The following is an 18,526-nucleotide window of genomic DNA, read 5'->3' as shown; positions in this document are numbered from 1 at the left end:
GATAACAACACTTCCTTTCTCAGAGGGTTGTTTTTATGATACTTTAGTTAGGGTGACCAGACGTCCTGATATTTACTTGTTTGTCCTGCGTCCCGATATTTTGCCCTCCGGCGCACAGGTGGAGGGGGCTCATGGCCCCCCTGCCCCAAATCCACCCCGGCTCCACCCCAACTCCACCCCTCCCTCCCCCATTGGATCCCTCCCCAAATCCCCACCCTGGCCTCGCCTCTTCCCCAAGCACGCCACATTCCTCCTCCTCACCCCTCCCTCCCAGGCTTGTGCTAATCAGCTGTTTGGCAGCGCAAGCACTGGAGGGAGGGGGGAGAAGCAGGGCGTGGCAGCCAGCTCAAGGGAGGTGGAGGCAGAGTGAAGGTGACCTGGTGTAGAGGGGCAGGGCGTGGAGCTGCCGATAGGTGCTCAGTCCCCAGGAATTTTTCCTATGCTCTGGTGACTCTTGTTCCCACTCCCCCCACTTCACCGCTGGGTCTTGGGGGGGGGGGTTGTTGCTCTGCCGGCACCCCCCTAGTCCCGATATTTCACGTCTCTCATCTGGTCACCCTAACTTTAGTTAATGTTTGTCCAAATTTTCAAACAATAATAATACTTAGCATTTATACATATTTTCAATGTTATTTTGTTAAGCATTTTAGAATATTGTATGAAAGATACAATACCTTTGTACTATACTTTTGTAGCTTTTAAATTTGCCTGTTTACAGATTCTCTCTTCAGAATTATATGGCGATATCTAAATATACCGCTTTCAAACAAATCAGTTTCACTGTCAGCAGTATGTAAGAGTTTTTCTTCCTTTAACAAAGAGAGAGGAGTCTGAAATTGTAATTTAAAAGCAGTGAAATTGTGAAAGAAGTCCAGTGCAGTGGTTTCAGGTAGTTGTTTCTCAATGAAGCTCGTCAGTAGAAGCACCTGTGACTAACTGCAAAAGCAGTTAAATGTGTGCTGGTAGGGTAAAATTTAGCATATAATACATGTTTTATGGAAAAATCTATAGTTTATATTTTAATATTAGGAGGCTACGAGGCCTGCAGTATCTCAAGGGCAAACAGTCTTTTTGGCCTATTCACATTTTTTAATCAACATGAGGTTTTTGAAAAGGAGAAACCCCAGCAAAATACAAACTCACTTATTTAGGACTGAATAACTCACATTTTAAATCTTTTTACTATAAAAAGTTCCTGTAAGAACATTAATTCCTGAAAAAGACATTTTTTTGATTAAGAAACATAAGGAAGAAGGAAAGTTAACTTATTTAATAAAAAATAAAAGGTGACATTTTCCAAAATGTAACTAAAAGCTACATAAATCAATAGGGGCCAGATCTCGGTCCCATTAAAATCAATGGCAAAATTCCCACTGGCTGAAGTAGGAACACAATTTGACCTTTAAAACTGTGAAATTCAGTATTTGATTAAATTACTAGAGAATGAAAATTCAAGGGAGCAGAGATATAACCCAGCTGAAAAGGCTTCCTCCAGCTATCACACATCCATTAGCAGGATCAAACATTTTCTCCAAATTTTGTATTGACAGCAAAGTAACGTCAAATGGGACCTGGCAAAGATAAAAACAATATTTCTTAAGTAAACAGCTCTTTAATATTACAGCAGGAATAAACTGAGACCTCTTAAATTGTCAAAAAACAGGTTTCCCAACCACAATGGAAGAATAAATTGCAAATACGCACATAAATAAGTTTGAGCCCAAAATGACCTCTTCTTACATAAAACCCCATGGAAACCGGTTAAGGGGGAGGAAACCTCAGCAAGATCCCTTCACAGAGTTTCTCTTTGATCACTCTGTGCCCCTCAAACCTGGGGACTTTGGTATATCCACTGGATGCCAGGGCACCAAGACCATCTGCCCCAGTCATGTTTTTGTTCTGCTCTTGAACTCTGGTTCCTTCCTCCCACCACTCAGTAGTGTGGCTCCAATGGAGCCATGGTGCCAAGGAATCCCACTAGCTACAATTATTACCAATCATCCCCCCACCCGCCCACACACACACAATGAGAGGGCTCTAAAGCAGTGGTGGGCAACCTGTGGGCTGCAGGTTGCCCAGCACTGCTCTAAAGGGAAAGAAAGAGTGTCCCAGGTTATAGTACAATTCCAAGTTAATCTCAGTGGATCTTGTAAGAAGGTGATGCCAGTTCCCCTAGCCCTGACACCAATTAATGTGAGACCACCTGGTCTATATGAACTGGATCAGTTTTCAAGTTATTGTTTAATTGCATTCAGCCAAAAGGGATTTTATTTAGAAATCACTTTTGAAATGTAAAATGGACTTTCCTTAGCGTTATTCTTTAAAATTTCACTGGGGCATCTGACAGTACTGAGTATATTATTTTTAAACAGATGATCCATCTTCTATTCTCAAAACCTGAACACTAATATACGCTAAAATGAATGAGTCAATGAAAATGGCCTTTTGTTCTAATTAACCAGTTAATTCAATGATGAAGCAAAAGTACAGGCAGATACTTCAACAAAAGAAAAAAAAGACAGGAAAATACAATGGGCTGCTAAGTGTGACAGGACAAGAAAGAGAATTTTAGAAGACTTTACGCAAAATTTTAAACTGATTTAATTCAATTAGCTCAGGAAAAGACAAAAAGGAGGCAAAAAAACCCAACTGTGAAAGGTTTCTTTAATGGACTAGATTTTCCCTGGCCCTGCTGTGAGGCGAGGGTGCACAAGAAGCCTCTTCTGCTTACATACCCCATACAAAGGCAGGAACAACTGCAGTCCCTGTGCTCAAAGTAAGACAAGGAGTGTTTTGGCAACGCATCGTGGCTTCAGGGGACAGGTAGGGGTGGGGCTCAGTGATCACCAAAAGGGGAGCGTGCTCAGGGCCGGCGCTTCCATTTATTGCTCTGAAATATATTTTAAAGAGGAAGGTGCTGAGCATCCTTAACTTTCATTGGCTTCAGTGAGATCTGAAGATACTCAGCCCTTTGCAGGATCAGGCCCTAAATCCTTCCTTAACCAAATCTCCCATGGAAGTTTTATGTGAGAGGATTTGGCCTGAAGCCTCTATTCAACATGTTGGTTTGAAAAGTCAATTGTTTTGCCTGTGGAAACATATGAGTTTGTTTTTGGCATAAAACTATATCAAATTAAAAGGTTAATGCCATTGTGTGACTATGAGGGAACTTGGCTGGACCTGCTTTGTATCTACAACCAGATTCACCACAATGAGAAGTTCAGAAGAATTTTAAAACAGGCCCCACTGATACAGCCCACCAGGACTGTAAGGAAACTGGTATGGCTTCTCTTTCTATTCACCTGGCCCAGCTTCTACTTCCAGGGAAGATGTTTGGGCAGGATTGTTGGAAGTCTGATTTCTGCAGAAATAACTGCATTCAGATATGGGCCATGAACTGAGTAATGTGGAGGGATAGGGTCCTTTGGGAGGAGGAAGATATATTTCTCAAAGGGGATATCTGGGTTGGTGGGAAGGGGGAAGGTGATATGTACAAAAGGGTTTTGAGGAGCTCTGCATTTGTGCTGGTGAATGTTGATCAGCCAAGATGGGACTGCAGAACTCCCAGATACCATGGACCTTTTCCCCATTATTAGTTGGGCCAGGATCCATAAGAGTCAGTCCTTTGGACAATCTCACTCCTATAGGCAGGACTGCTCTATGAGTACCAGGGAGTACTGTATTTAGTAATGTGGCAGAGGAGATAATTTGATTGGGAATGGGGAGTGGAGATCAGAGATCCATGGTTTAATTATTTATAAAGGGTGAATGAGGGGGATGCCTTGTGTATTCATCATTATGCTGTGGGCAGCTGTAGGGTAAAGGTATTTGGGGATTAGTGGAGGGGTCACTGGTTAGGATGGACTTTGACACTTACCCTAGGATTCTTACTTGAACACCCAGCTGCTGCCACTGCAGCACTTTCATGGCCACTTTAAGGTAGTCGAGAAAGTTGAGTAATAGTGCCTCATACTGGAAAGCTTTCACGCTGATTGAAGAGAAGATTACTTATCCAGTGCAGTAACTGCAGATTCTCCACTTCTAGGTGCAGCAGCACACCCTGCACCAGGGATCAGAGATCTTCATCAGCAGTGCCCATCAGACTGCACATGCGCACCTCCCACTCTGCACTGTGAGCGGGCCCTATATATAGCGCTGTGCAGTCTGACCACTGCCAGTTCCATCTCTGCCACAGAACTTGTGTTTTCGGCTCCGAAGCAGAGGGCAGGAGGGTAGGTAGTGGAGCACACATAAGGACACATATCTCAAAGAACCTCAATTACTGCACAGGGTGAGTAATCTTCTTAGAGTGATGTCACTACAGGTGCTCCACTTATAGGTGACAAGAAAGCAGTGCCCCTGATTGGAAGGCTGGGGTTTCAGAGTGACATTTACTGCTGATGATGAGACAGCATGTCCTAGGAGAGTGTTTGCTGTGGCATCATGCATAATAGCATAGTGACGGGAAAAAATGTCTGTTGATGCCCATGTGGCAGTTTTGCAAATGTCAGCAATGGGGACATTATTGAGAAAAGCTATCCAGGTGGATAGTGGACATGTGGAATGTGTTCTAATTGCAGTAGGGGCTATCTATTCTGGAGTTTGTTAGAGGGGTCCCTGAAGAAGGACAGGGGTCAGGAGGTGGCAGGGAAGTACAGAAAGGGGATGGAGTATCCTTCCTTTACTATCTTTAGAACCCGCTTGTCCAACATGATTAGTCTCCATGGTAGGAAAAATAGAGCTAGTCTGTCACCAAACTGGTGGGATGTCAAAGAAGATGGAAATGACTGGGAGACTTCTCAGGGCCTCGACCACACCTTCAAAATTGTTGCTTCGGTGGGTGTGCGTGAGAGGTAGCCCACTGAGGAGTGCTGTCTACGTTTGGAGGGAGATCTTTGTTTTCAGTGCTGGATGTCAAAAAAGTGCTGTTGAGGAGTATATTGCAATGATCGGGATCATGGGGGGGAAAATGATACTTCCCCAGGCGTCTTTTCGGCACCTGATATGTAGATGCTGAAAGAATGGAGAGGAGTCTTTAAGGGAGTGCAGGGAATCATCTGTGTGCACTAAGAATACTTTTTGGCCCTCAAAGATAAGTCTTCCACAGAGGTTTGTACCTCCTTAGGAAAGCCCAAGAGGTGGAGCCATGAAGAATGCCATCACAGTTGCGATGGAGTGGGCAGCGGTATCTGCAGTCTAATGTGGCTTGTAGGTTTGTATGTGCTAGAAGCATCTCTCAGATATTAGAGTCTGAAATTGCTCTTTCTTGACCTCTGGAAGGTCACAACAGAGTTCCTCCAACTTGGAATAATTTAAGTACAGTAGAATCTGAGTTATGAATACCAGAGTTATGAACTGACCAGTCAACCACGCACCTCATTTGGAACGCAATCAGGCAGCTGCAGAGACCAAAAAAAAAGGCAAATACAGTACAGTATGGTGTTAAACATAAACTACTAAAAAAAAGGGAAGCAGCATTTTTCTTCTGCATAGTAAAGTTTCAAAGCTGTAGTAAGTCAATGTTCAGTTGTGAACTTTTGAAAGAACAACTATAATGTTTTGTTCAGAGTTACGAACATGTCAGAATTATGAACAACCTCCATTCCTGAGGTGTTCATAGCTCTGAGGTTCTACTGTCACTGTATTTAGCCATAAGAGCTCATAGTACAAAATTCAAAATTGGAGCATGGCTGATGAACATGCCTTGCATTCAAATAAGTCTAAGCATTTCTAAACTCTGTCTGGATGGCTAGACCAGGATTGGTATTGACGGTCTCTCTCTTGCACCACACTGACTACCAGAGAATTAGGGGTAGGGTGCAAGAATAGAAATTCTGCATTTTTTGATGGAACATAGTATTTTTGTTGTCATGTTTGCAAGTCAGAGGGATGATGGATGCTGGGGTCTGCCAGAGCACTTTCGTGGTGTCGAGAAAAGCCTCATTTATTGGTACTGCGATCTTGGAAGAAGAGGATGTGTTCAGACAAAGTAGCTTGTGCTGCTGGTCACTGACTTCCTCCAATGGAATCTGAAGAGAGTCTGAAATCCTGTGGAATAACTCTTAAAAATATCTGAAGTTGTCAGCAGTTGTAGAAGGTGGAGGCATGATAGCCTCGTCCAGGGAAGAGGAAGAGAAATGTAATGTTGCTGTGGCTTCCTTCTTCTCTTCCTCCTCCTGTTCTTCCTCAGCCAGTACTGGCAGAGGCTCAGCCTCCGGAAGGTGAGAGACCAACGAGGACACATCTAAGGAGAGGGGACTCAGGAATGTCAGATACCAGTAGGTTTTTAGGATATTTGAAGTCTTGTGAAGGCGGGAAAATCATCATCGGTGCCGACGCGCAACTCAATGCTGAAGGACGGATGTGCTCCCCTGAAGAGTCAGTAGATGGAGCAAGAGGCTTGGGCAGTGCCAATGACTTGGGCAGTGCCAATTTGGCTGGTGCCAATGACTTTGCCAGTGCTGATGATTTTGCCAATGCCGACAGTTTCGATGGCCTGTCTTGGGCTCCAGAGTTGTGAGACAGTTTCTTCAATTTGGTAGGAGAGGTACTTGGACAAGCCCTGGAGCCATGTCCCCTGTCAGATGATATTGAGGCAACTGACCTCTCAGGGGATGGTGTTCTGGCAGACTGTGCCTCAAAGTGTGAGGAGGGAGCCCATTTCTTTTCAACCAAGCAAGAAAGTGATGACTTTCTCTCCAAGGGACACAGGGAATGAGGATTGGCAGATGATCTGGCAGAGCATGAGGGCCTCATAGGAGTGAAGTCTGGGCCCAGGTCTAATGCCGGTTGTAGTGATTTCTCCATAAGGAGACATTTTAACTGAATTTCCCAGTCTTTTCTGGCTCTGACTACCAGGCTGGGGCAGTGGGAACATTTTTGTGGGACGAGTCCCCCTCCCAGACCGTGAATGCACTGCAAGTGGTTGTCTGGTACTGGGAAGGCAACCATGCAAGAAACACACCTCTTAAACCTGGGTAATCTGGACATAATTGTGAGGGGGAAAAAAGTTTGCTGGGCAGGAAGTGGAGAAACGAAAACCTAAACTATGAAATAACTGTAAAGGTAAAGTTAAAACAAATTTGTAAACATTTTTTAGATAGAGGAAAAGAGAAGGAAAAGAAGAAAATACTAATGATGCTACGACTAACAGGTAAAGCACTATCTACTGAGAGAACAGGATAAGCAGGCTCTTGCAGATTCCATCCCAGACCAAAGGCTGCAGAGAAGGAACTGGGGGAAGTTGGACAGCACAGCACAGCGCAGCACTATATATACATCCTCTGAGACGGGGAAGGTGCACGTGTGGTCCAACGACACTGCTGATGAAGATCTCTGATCCCAAGTGCAGGGGACACTGCCACGCCTACACCTGTAGCACCCATAGGTATATCACTCAGAGAAGAACCATTAAGCTTCCATCAGGCAGACTTGAGGAAAAAAATTGTCCTCATCAGTCTATCAACAGTTGATTAGACTTTACACTAATGTTTTGGCATCTACTATCACACTAGTTGCACCCAGGCCAGCTTCTCCTCACAGAACACCAAGGTTTACAAATAACTTGAAAAAAAATGAAGAGAGGCAGGAAATCCCTAGAGGGCTAGTGGTTGAATTGTCATACTGAGTCTGACCGACCCACAGATCTTTTTAACATGGTATGCTATATCTGTTTTTATTTAATGCAGTGTTGGTGTAGCCATGTTGGTCCCAGAATATTAGAGACACAAAGTGGGTTAGGCAATATCTTTTATTGGACCAACTTCTGTTGGTGAGAAAGACAAGCTTTCAAGCTAGACAGAGCTCTTCGTCAGGTCTGGGAAACATACTCGGGGTGTCACAGCTAAGTACAAGGTGGAAAAGATTGTATAGCATAAGTAGTTAACAGATATTTCAAGGGACCATTCAAGGTCACGTGGTCTGTCAACATCTCTCCAGTCACAGGGGAAACAAAAAGCTCGGGGTCAGGGGTTTAGTGGATTACAGAGTGTTGTAATAAGCCATGAATCCAGTGTCTCTGTTCAGTCCACGATTTTTAGTGTTCAGTAAAGTTATCAATTTTAGCTCCCAAGCTCATCTTTTGAAGGTATTGTGCAGGTTTCCTTTGAGATGAAGACCGAGAGGTCAGATATAGAATGATTGCTTTGTGAAAAGCGTTCACTCATAGGCGATTTGGTATTTTTGTCTTTTATCATTTTTATGTGAGAGTTCATTCGGGAGCATAGTGATTGTCTGGTTTCACCCACATAGTTGTTGTTGGCAATGGTGAGCTGGAGCCGGTTTGCAGGAACCGATTGTTAAATTTAAAAGTCCTTTTAGAACCGGTTGTCCCAGCCCCCGAGCACCCTGGCTCTGGCCCAGCCTCCAGTGCGCCCGGCTCGGCCTCCAGTGTGCCCGGCCCGGCCTCCAGCGCAGTAAGGGGGCAGGGAGGGGGTGTTGGAAGAGGGCAGGGGAGTTTTGGGGAGGGGATAGGGGTCGGGGCAGTCAGAGGGCAGGGAACAGGGGGATTGAATGGGGGAAAGGGTCCCAGGGGGGCAGTCAGGAAGGAGCAGGGGTTGAAGGGGGCGGTGGGGGGCAGTCAGGGGTAAGGATTCTGGGGCAGTCAGTGGACAGAGAGAAGGGGTGGTTGGATGGGGCAGGGGTCCTGAGGGGGCATCAGGAACGAGAGGAGGGGTTGGATGGGGCAGCAGGGGGCAGTCAGGGGACAGGGAAGGGAGGTGGATGGGGCAGGGGTCCCGGGGGGGAAAGAATGTGGGGGGTTAAATGGGGCAGGAGTCCTGGGGGGGGGAGAATGACCCCCTCCTGGGGTGAGGAGGAGGGAACCGGTTGTTAATTTTTTGGCAGCTCATCATTGGTTATTGGGATATTTCATGCACTGAATGAGATTCACAACATGTTGTGATAGGCATGTGTAGAACCCTTGGATCTTGAAAGGTGTGTTATGGGGAGTGTTGATCATTGCAGCAGTGAAGATATGCCTACAGGTTTTGTATCAGTTGTTCTGACAGAGTCTGGTCAACATCCTGGACTCCACGATCAGCTTCAGCAGTGGAACCCTTCAGATAACTACATACAAGAAACCCACAGATAACTACACCTACCTTCACAGATCCAGTAAACACCCCGAACACACCAAGAAATCTGTTATCTACAGCTAGGAACTCAGATACCACAGAACATACTCCAAGTAGAAAGTCCAGGATATATATCTGTAATGGGGGAGGGTCCCAGAGCTTGGGCTGCAGCCCAAGCCCGAAAGTGTACACTGCAGTTAAACAATCCCTTAGCCTGAGTCAGCTGGCATGAGCCAGCTGTAGGTGTCTAATTGCAGTATAGATGTACCTTCTGAGTACATTTCCCAGATCTAATGAAGAGCTTGGTATAAGCTCAAATGTTTGTCTCTCTCACTTACAGAAGCTGGTCCAATAAAAGATATTACCTCACTGCCCTTGATTTTATTTAAGACAGTCTTTCTACAGACTTAGAAACCGATAGTGAAGTCACAATCACTCTTTGGATGCATCCAAGAGAAACTGAATTCTGATCACAAGTGGAGCAACAACTGGAGTACAATGTCATGAACCAAATAAATGTACCAATCCAGCTCCCAAAAAAGTTAAAAATAAGAGCCAAAAAGGACAGAAGGAAAGCCCAAGTGACTGGAAGGTCCAAAGCTAGATGTAGGGATACATTAGTCATTACATTAAAAAGTGCAGGGAATCTGGTGGAGCCTATGCAAAGGATGTAGCTCTTGGCAAAGGTGAAGGGAAAAATTAGACAAATCTACTGTGAGCAGTTTTAGTTTTCTGTTGTATGTGGAAGGAAGTGTTTGTAGCCCAAACAATGAAGATATAAAATTTATAATCATGCTATTGTGTAGGCCTGAGACCTGATGAAACACCCGCCTCCCCCTGTCCCATATTAAACCAGCCGTGGGTGAAACTCAGGGAGTTCACCTCTAACACTGAAGACCAAAAAAAAAGAAGAATGTTCGGCTGCTGATAAAGCACGCCCATCTCAGGAATGTCCCTAATGAAAGTTATAACTACCAAGGTTGTAAAGACGCTGAGAAATTAGGGAGGATACAGAAAGAGACTGAATAAATGGTCAGATAAGCTCTGACTAGTGTTTTAATGCTGACCATCTGCATAAACACAGAGGTCACAAGTAAATTTATCTTTCATGCCTAAATTGTAAATGTAAAAACTTGAGCAGGAAGGAGGACACAGACACCAGTGTGTAATTGGTTAAATTTTTGTTATTTAGGAGTGTGGGATAATGTGATAGGTTTAGTAAATGTAAAGGAGGTAGCTAGTTTTACCTATATAATATAAATGAAAAACAATGCTCTTTGGGTACCATTTCCAGACTGCAGTAAAACATCAAGCTCCCAGAACTCTGACCCCTCTATATGACCATGACATGCAGAGGCATCGCTGGGAACCCCCAGATTAGTGGATCCTCAATGGCCATTGGGTGAAATTTGTCTATGTATTGGGAGTGGTGAGCATAAGAGATTTGCTTGGTATATATATTCTCTGTGTGTTGCTAATAAATAGGTGTTCAGAGCACAGCTATTTAAGACTCTTTCACTGGGAAAAGCTTCTACAGACCCATAGAGCCCTGAGCCCTGTGAGTAGGAGTGGGAACTTAAATTGACCAGGTTTCTTCCTGAGCCCTATTGGTAAGGATAGGTACCCTACACCCTGAGCTCTTGGAAGGAAAGGATGGGAGTGCCTAAATTGATTGAGTCAACCCGTGAGCCTTGGGTAGGGTATAGGCGGGGTGCCCTAAATTGAGCAGGTAACAATCGTGTACATCAGTGCTCTTTTGCTTGTACAAATCTCTATTAAAAACCAATAATGTAGGAAAGAAAGGAAGACATTAATTAATATTATCTCTATTTTAGTTTGATCAAAGAGTTTTAGCCTTGAAGAAAAAGAGGGATTTTTTAAAAACAGAATATCATACCTCAGTTAATGGAGAGGACAGATCTGGAACAACACACAGCAAAGCTTTTACTTCACACAAACATTGTTTAAGCATTTCCTAATGATAACAAAATAGGAAAAATCAATGCTGTATTTTACGTTTTCTGCTATGAATTATTAGATAGGAATTTTAAAAATTCTTATTTGATGCCTCACAATTATGGGGTTATTTGTTGTTTTGACAGAATTCCAAGTGTGGGAATGTTTATGTTCCATTTTTTAGTACTGCAGAGAAGTGATGCTCAGACATCCTTAAATTTATAAAGTACCAGACTTATAGTATCTACAATAAATTCATGCTGATCTTTTCTATAGCAACTCAAGGGCCCAATCCTGCAGTCCTTACTCAGGCAAAACACCAATTGACTTCAGGAATGAGTAGAGCCGTCCCTAGGTGAGTGCGGGGCCCGGGCCAACAGCTCCACACATCCCCTCACCGCCCCCATTCCACCCCTTCCCCAAGCCCCCGTCCTGCCTCTTTCTGGCTTCCGCCCCCTCCCCCAAGCAATGCCGGGAGGCGGAGCGGAACAGGGCAGGCTGGGGCCAGGTTGCTCATTGCTGCTGGCGCCAGGCCCTCTGCTAACCCCCCAAGCCACCTTGGATCCCACATCCGAAAGCACAGGGCCCCACAAACCACAGGACTGTTGCTCCTGTCCATCCTATGGATGGGACAGCTCTGGGAATGAGCCCCCAGTAAGTATACTTCTGCCACACATTTATTGAAGACAGAGTTAAGCAGATAGGCAAAAAGATATTTGTGTACATGTAACATACAAAAGAAATGCCACAACCAATCAGCATTCCAGACTGTGGTTTTCAGATCACTGACTTATTTACTAATGAAAGTTTGAACAAAAACCTTCAGCTAATCAGAAGCAGTCACTGAAGGACAGCTCTGTCTACCTTCTAAAAACACTGTATTCTGTGATTGGCTGAAATATCATTTGTTCTCCAAGCCAGTCAGAATACAGCTTTTCAATAACGGCACAGTGAGCAATTGTTACTGCTTCACAGCACTCATCAAGCAAAATGACAGCATCTACATCATTAATCATTTCATATAATAGATATAGAGAGAACACTGTCACATGATAAATGTCTCCCACTTTGAAAATAAACGCCTACTTTTCTTCGGCATTTATCAAGCAGCAGTTACGCTGCAGCAATATTCTATTCCATTGACATTATCTCAAAGAGACCACATGGAAATTCTGAAATTGCCTCTTTTGTATTTATTTATTTATGTCACAGAGACATATTCAGCCTTGCTAATAAAAGAGAGCATGGTGGGATAGAGAAAATGAAAAGAAATTCCTTGCCAGTTTTAGCCCTACTCAGTTATTGGAAGGTTCTCTTTTTAGAATCGAAACACTGCCCATTCTGCACTGAAGATGTATATGCTATTTTGTCAAAAGAGCTTTTGTATTGATCTTCATATTAGTATAATTCCATGGCCAACATTTTCAAATACAGATCACTAAAAAAGTTAGGTGCTTACAGTCGTATTTAGACATCTGAGAATGTGGCCTTTATTTTCAGGGAAGCTGAGCATATTTTATATTTTTAAAGTGCCAGGCACACCTGACAAGAAAGGAAAAAAGTTACAAACTTAAAAGATTAGGTGAGGTGGGTGAAAATGTTTCAACCTTCATTGATGTAATTGAAGGAGGTCTCAGTTTTTGTCTTTTCTTCCAACGTTCCCATTTCCTCCAAAAATAAACATCTAAGACATCACACTATCAGATGTATTTAGAATCCTGAGCATAATTTATCCTCACTTACTTCTATTTTTTCATCCAGTTCCACCTTTACAAGATTAATTTTGGACTTTGTTGAAGGCATTCGTCTCTGTCTTTCACTTTGTTCTTGTAAAGGAAAACTCGTAGATGACTGCACCAAAATTTCAATTTGCTGTTTCACATTAGACAATTTTTCATGTAAGGAAATAATTCTAAAAAAGAATAATGTTGTATCTGTTACAAAATGCAGCTATATATTTGACAATGCTTTAATGGTACTTTTATTTCCATACATAAACAAATTGACATGAGTTGTTTCTCACACAGTTTTACTATGATGGTTTCTTTCTTTTCAAGCCTGATCCTGCAGTTTTGCACAAACCAAACTTTCACTGAAGACAATGGAAATATGAGATGTGAAGGAATGCAGTATTAGGCACTTTGTGATTTAAAAGAACCACAATAGAAATGGTAAGAAGAAACATACTTCAAAAATAATATTTTCTCCTTTGTGCCATTGTCATTCTGTTGCCTTTGTTGCTATGTTGTGTGTTTTGTATGCCAAAACACATCAGTTTAGTTTAACAATTTGATGATCTGGGCTGGATTTGAAATAATACATAAAATATTGCTATAGTTTGTATAACAAAATTAGGAAGTTTCTGAATTTTGATGGGCAGTGATACCTTTCACCTACAAGACTATTCCCTTCACAATGTTCTCCAGTGCTTCCGCCAGTCCAATTCTGCATTGCTCAAACAATACTGCTTCTATTACTTTCCTTGGGAGTCTATCCACACTCTGATATATCTCAAAGTGTACTGATATTCAGCCTAAAATTTATTTTACCTAATTTTATCTCATTACTCCTAGCTATTCCCCCTTGTAGCACCCTACACAACTGATCTCCACACTTATTATTATAGCCTTCAAATATTAAGCTATATTTCTGAGCAGTCACTTGATCAAGACACAAATTATGCATACAGTAGACATTACACATGTTATAGCATGTAGTAATATAACAAGGTCTGTGATTAATTACCTAGTCAGTGGAATCCACAAGTGACCAGAAAACACATTGGCTGAATTGAAAGTCTTGATGCTGACAATCTTGACATACTTTGTATTGTAAGCATAAAGCAGCAAAACCTGTAAAGAAATGGGAATATGTAAGGTATAAGCCAGTACTAGTATTTCAGACATAAAGTATTTCAATAACAATATACAAACTAATATCTCTGTTGACTTCAGTGGGACTATTCATGTGAATAAAGTTAAGCCCCTATGGAAAAAGTGTTTGCAGATTAAGGACCTTAGATTGTCAATTCTTTGGGGGCAGAAGTTGTTTCTTTCTATATATTTTTTTGTACAGCATCCAGATTATTGTAGGTTTTACCACTAAGTAAGTAAATAATTTCTGTGGGTCTGAAAGATTGTCACAGGGCATGACTACCCCGAATGCACCCCTACTTCCTAACCCCATTCAACCACACATTCCAAAACCCACAAAGTCTTCACCTTCATCAAACTGAACAGAGGGCTTCTATTGAATGTGGATTAGGGGACATGATACTATTGAAGCTTCTTCCTTGCCCCAGTGTGTGTGTCAGTCATTTTATTATATCAAAGTATTATGGTCCACATAGCAAGCACAATCACCCAGTCTATGGAGTAATACCAACAAGATGAGTTAGGAGGTAAACCTTAATCCTAGCTGAATTAATTTTCTTTTGTAGTTGATCATCTATTGCTAAGAAATAGATTAAGATTTTTTGTTGCATACACAGGCAATTACATGCGTTTGGCATCATGCACTGTATGTATATATGATTTATACAAGTTTCAAGTACTGCACTTAAATGCACTTTGTTATTTTTAATAAAAAGCTCCAATCCAACTCTTTCATTTTGTAATTATACCATAGTCTCCATATCTTTTGTTGATTTCTCCAGAGATGGAATGTACCACTGAATGCAAAGTTCCTTGTTTGGAGCAATCGTTGCCCTGTTGTCTAGCTGAATGTCTGTGTCTGTGCAAAAAGAAACAGTGGAGGCTATTCTCACTGTGGACATCTTATGTGGGGCTCCAAGAATTTCTAGAGACATCTGAAAAACAAATATAAACCAAAGTAAAGATTTATAATTTTTTCCCCAATATAAAATTAACTTGGCTAGCAGTTAGTTTTAGACCAGTGGTTTTCCACCTGGAGTGTGTGGACCCTGGGGGTCCCCAGACTAAGTTTAAGATCTCCAAAGGGGTCATTTAAAATTTTTTTTAAGGGTCCACAAATGTAAAATGATTGAAAACCACTGCAACACTATCTACAATCTTCACTGTCTTTTTAGTCCCATTATAACATCCACTGCTGTATAAATATACTACTTTATATAGTTATTCAAGTAAATATGCAGCTTTAAAAGAAGTCATGCCCATTTTGCTCAGTTGAGCTTTTTTAAGAGTTCATACGATGAGATTTTTTTTGTCATGAATAAACTGAAGAGTTTTTAAAAGTGAAGTAATTAAAATCTGTAGTTCCAAGCTCCTGATGGTTTGTCCTTCTTGCTAAAAATTATTTGACATGATGATCATGTGGAAATCCAATGCTGAGATACTCAATCCACTTCCATATATGTTAACAACTACAGTAGTGACTTCACCGCTTGGCCACAAAAAATGGTCTGATATTGGATCCTTGGCCATGCAGATCCAAAGGATAAAAACACCCTGACACATTAAGCACCCATGACATACCCACAATGTTCTCTTGGCAAAATAAAGCAGACTTTGTCCCTGTGGTACCCCACACTATACATGGTTCCTCAGTATCTCTTGGTGCTCTGGCTGTGTCCATGAACTCATCACCATCCACAATACAAGGCTCTGACTAAGACACTTTTGAGCCCTCAATGCCTGAATAAACCTTTTTTATACACATATACACATATTAACATGGAGATGCAACAAAATCACAAGAATATTTTAATATGGGCCTGGGAATAGGGATTTAGTTTCTGATATCTTTATGATTTTGCAATATCTGGTCTATGTTGTACAGTTTAATTAAGGATTTATAGAAATTTCTTTTTATAGTCTATATTTCTAATGTACCACACAGGATTGTGTGGCATATTTTGTTTTTAATTGTACAACATCATCTGTTGTTGTTTACATCACATTGAACCTTTCAGAAGAACAATGACACAGCTCTGCCTGTCAGACTGGAGGGTTGCTGGACTACAGACATTGGTATTTATCAACTCAACTTTCTCAAAATCCTGTAAACAACAAACTACTGTCTTACATACTTCTTGTCCTACATACGGTTACAGAGTGATATAAAATGTAAGCATGAAAAATTCAAAAAAGGTACACAATTTTATTTGAGCATTTTTTGAAATTTTGACGTAATTTGTTTGGATTCTTTGTTCAACAGAGGAGAAAAAAGCTTCAATAGATTAAAAAAGTTATACAGACATGCATAAGTGATGAGATCCTGAATATAATAATGATCCTTTCAATAAGTCATCTACCTATTTGTAGTGAAAAAAAACGCTGAGGTTTAAGTATCAAATTACAGGAACAATTTTTTTAAAATAATGCATACAACCTACTGAATGATTAACTCTTCTAAAATGTTGTTATAAAAATCAATGAAGCTTTGAGCTGATAAAAAAAATCAAACAATTTTATGCTTTTTAGCTGTCTACAACAGTGAAACTAATACATGATTATGCTGCTTGCACCCATCATGAACATAACAGTGATCTCTGGAGCTGATTATTCTAGGACAGTGTAATACTAATTATATCAAAAGAAGAGCAGACTGAGTAAAATAATTTTTGATACATGATGGCTGATATAAAGATCACATACCATATAGTCATACACTTCTACCCCACTATAACGCGACCCGATATAACATGGGTTCGCATATAGCGCGGTAGCAGCGGGGTTCCGGCGGTGCTTTAAAGGGTCCAGGGCTCTGGCTGTTGCGGGGAGCCCGGGCCCTTTAAAGCACCGCCGGAACCCTGCTGCCACTACCCCGGGGCTGCAGCAGTGGGGCTCCGCCAGTGATTTAAAGGGCCTGGGCTCCCTGCAGCTGGAGCCCCAGGCTCTTTGAATCACCGCTGCAGCCCTGTCACTGCTACCCCAATATAACGGTGTTTCACCTATAACATGGTAGAGATTTTTGGCTCCCCATGACTGCGTTATATCGGGGTAGAGGTGTCGTTTATTCAGTGGCACAATTAGCTCTTCATTGCTGGGAACTCAGTAATGATATGCCATCTTACATTACAGAAAGTTCACCCAATCTAAAGAGCTACTTTCATAAAAGCAGTTTAAGTCAGATGGGTAAGAACACATTTTTGCAGGATTATATGAAAACATTGAAGAATGGACAGTAAAATTAACCATAAAGAATAACCTGTTGTTTTAATGTTAAAATGGTAATTGTTATTCCTGTTCAGGTGAGGAGTAGGATGGGAAGAAAATAATGCTTAACTTTAAATTGAACCTTCAGAGACTAAAATCAATATATATGGCATCTTTCAGAGTAGCAGCTGTGTTAGTCTGTATCTGCAAAAAGAACAGGAGTACTTGTGGCACCTTAGAGACTAACATCTGAAGAAGTGAGCTGTAGCCCACAAAAGCTTATGCTGAAATAAATTTGTTAGTCTCTAAGGTGCCAAAAGTACTCCTGTTCTTTTTGTGTATATATGGCATCGTTACTGTAGACCCTACACTTCCAACTGTTGAAACTTGTTGTGAATGATATAATATGAGTATACAGTTTGACAAAGTTCCTCCTCTACCTTGGTGCGTCCTGTGCTTAGAGGCAGATTTGCTTGCCTCAGGGATTCACAGAAGCCCTCAGTTTGGCCACTCTTCTTAGTGGCTCAAACCTGCCGTCCACTCAGTTATCCTCATTACTGGCTAGCATGAGGGAAACAGAGAACAAACCCCACAGTCTCTGTGTCCCACCTAGTGGGTCAGGGACAGGCCAGATCCCTTTCAGTTTAGACTTCCCCTTCTGGTGTTTCTCACAGATCAGATCAACTCCTCCTGTGTCTGATCAGAAGTTGGGGGGACGGGGGGAACCCGGGTCCACCCTCTACACCGGGTTCCAGCCCAGATCCCTGTGGATAGCAGCTGTCTACAATGTTCCCTGTATCAGCTGTGTGACAGCTACAACTCCCTGGGCTACTTCACCATGGCCTTCACCCAGCACGGTTTTTATCCTCACAACAAGATCTTCCTCCTGAAGCATGATCATGCTTGAACTCTTCACTCCTCCAGCAGCCCATCTTCTCACTCCCTGCTCCTTGCACGCCCCCCTTACTAACAATGGGAGGTCCTTTTTAAACCAGGTATCCTGACTAGCCTGCCTGCCTTAATTGATTCTAGAAAGTTCTTAATTGGCTCCAGGTGTCTTGATTAGCTTGTCTGTCTTAATTGGTTCTAGCAGGTTCCTGATTGCTCTAGGGCAGCCCCTGCTCTGGTCACTCAGGGAACAGAAAATTGTTCATCTAGTGACCAGTATATTTGCCTTCTACCAGACTCCTGTACCTTGCTGGTCTGGGTCTGTCACAATAGCTTTATTTAGGTTTGAGGCTTGGAATTTTTTTTAATCAACTATACAAAAACAATCTCCAATTTGCATCTCAAACAAGGGGAAAAACTTGTAGGGAAAAGCTCCATACCCAGCTTGATGAATAAACACCTCAAAGAGTTTATTAGGAGTAAGCAAAAGACCTACAGTGAATGGAAGAAGGGATTGATCAGCAAGGAAAG

General features: G+C 42.1%; 1 protein-coding gene across 1 annotated transcript in view; it reads right to left on the bottom strand.

Moving 5' to 3' along the window:
• Positions 1 to 229: 229 nt before the first annotated feature.
• CFAP54 (cilia and flagella associated protein 54) overlaps positions 230 to 18,526 on the bottom strand; it is a 191,924-nt gene continuing 173,627 nt past the window's right edge. The window contains exons 57-61 of the mRNA XM_050935964.1: positions 14,653 to 14,838; positions 13,776 to 13,882; positions 12,774 to 12,942; positions 10,972 to 11,049; positions 230 to 1,571 (exon numbers count right to left, since the gene is read on the bottom strand). Of these exons, the coding sequence (XP_050791921.1) occupies positions 1,452 to 1,571; positions 10,972 to 11,049; positions 12,774 to 12,942; positions 13,776 to 13,882; positions 14,653 to 14,838 (660 nt within the window). The 3' untranslated portion in view covers positions 230 to 1,451. The remainder of the gene's footprint in view (positions 1,572 to 10,971; positions 11,050 to 12,773; positions 12,943 to 13,775; positions 13,883 to 14,652; positions 14,839 to 18,526) is intronic.

This window comes from Gopherus flavomarginatus, chromosome 1 (assembly GCF_025201925.1).
Source record: "Gopherus flavomarginatus isolate rGopFla2 chromosome 1, rGopFla2.mat.asm, whole genome shotgun sequence".
Taxonomy (NCBI): Eukaryota; Metazoa; Chordata; order Testudines; family Testudinidae; genus Gopherus; species Gopherus flavomarginatus.
Note: the sequence above shows the minus strand (reverse complement) of the source record. Positions and strands in the feature narration are given on the sequence as shown.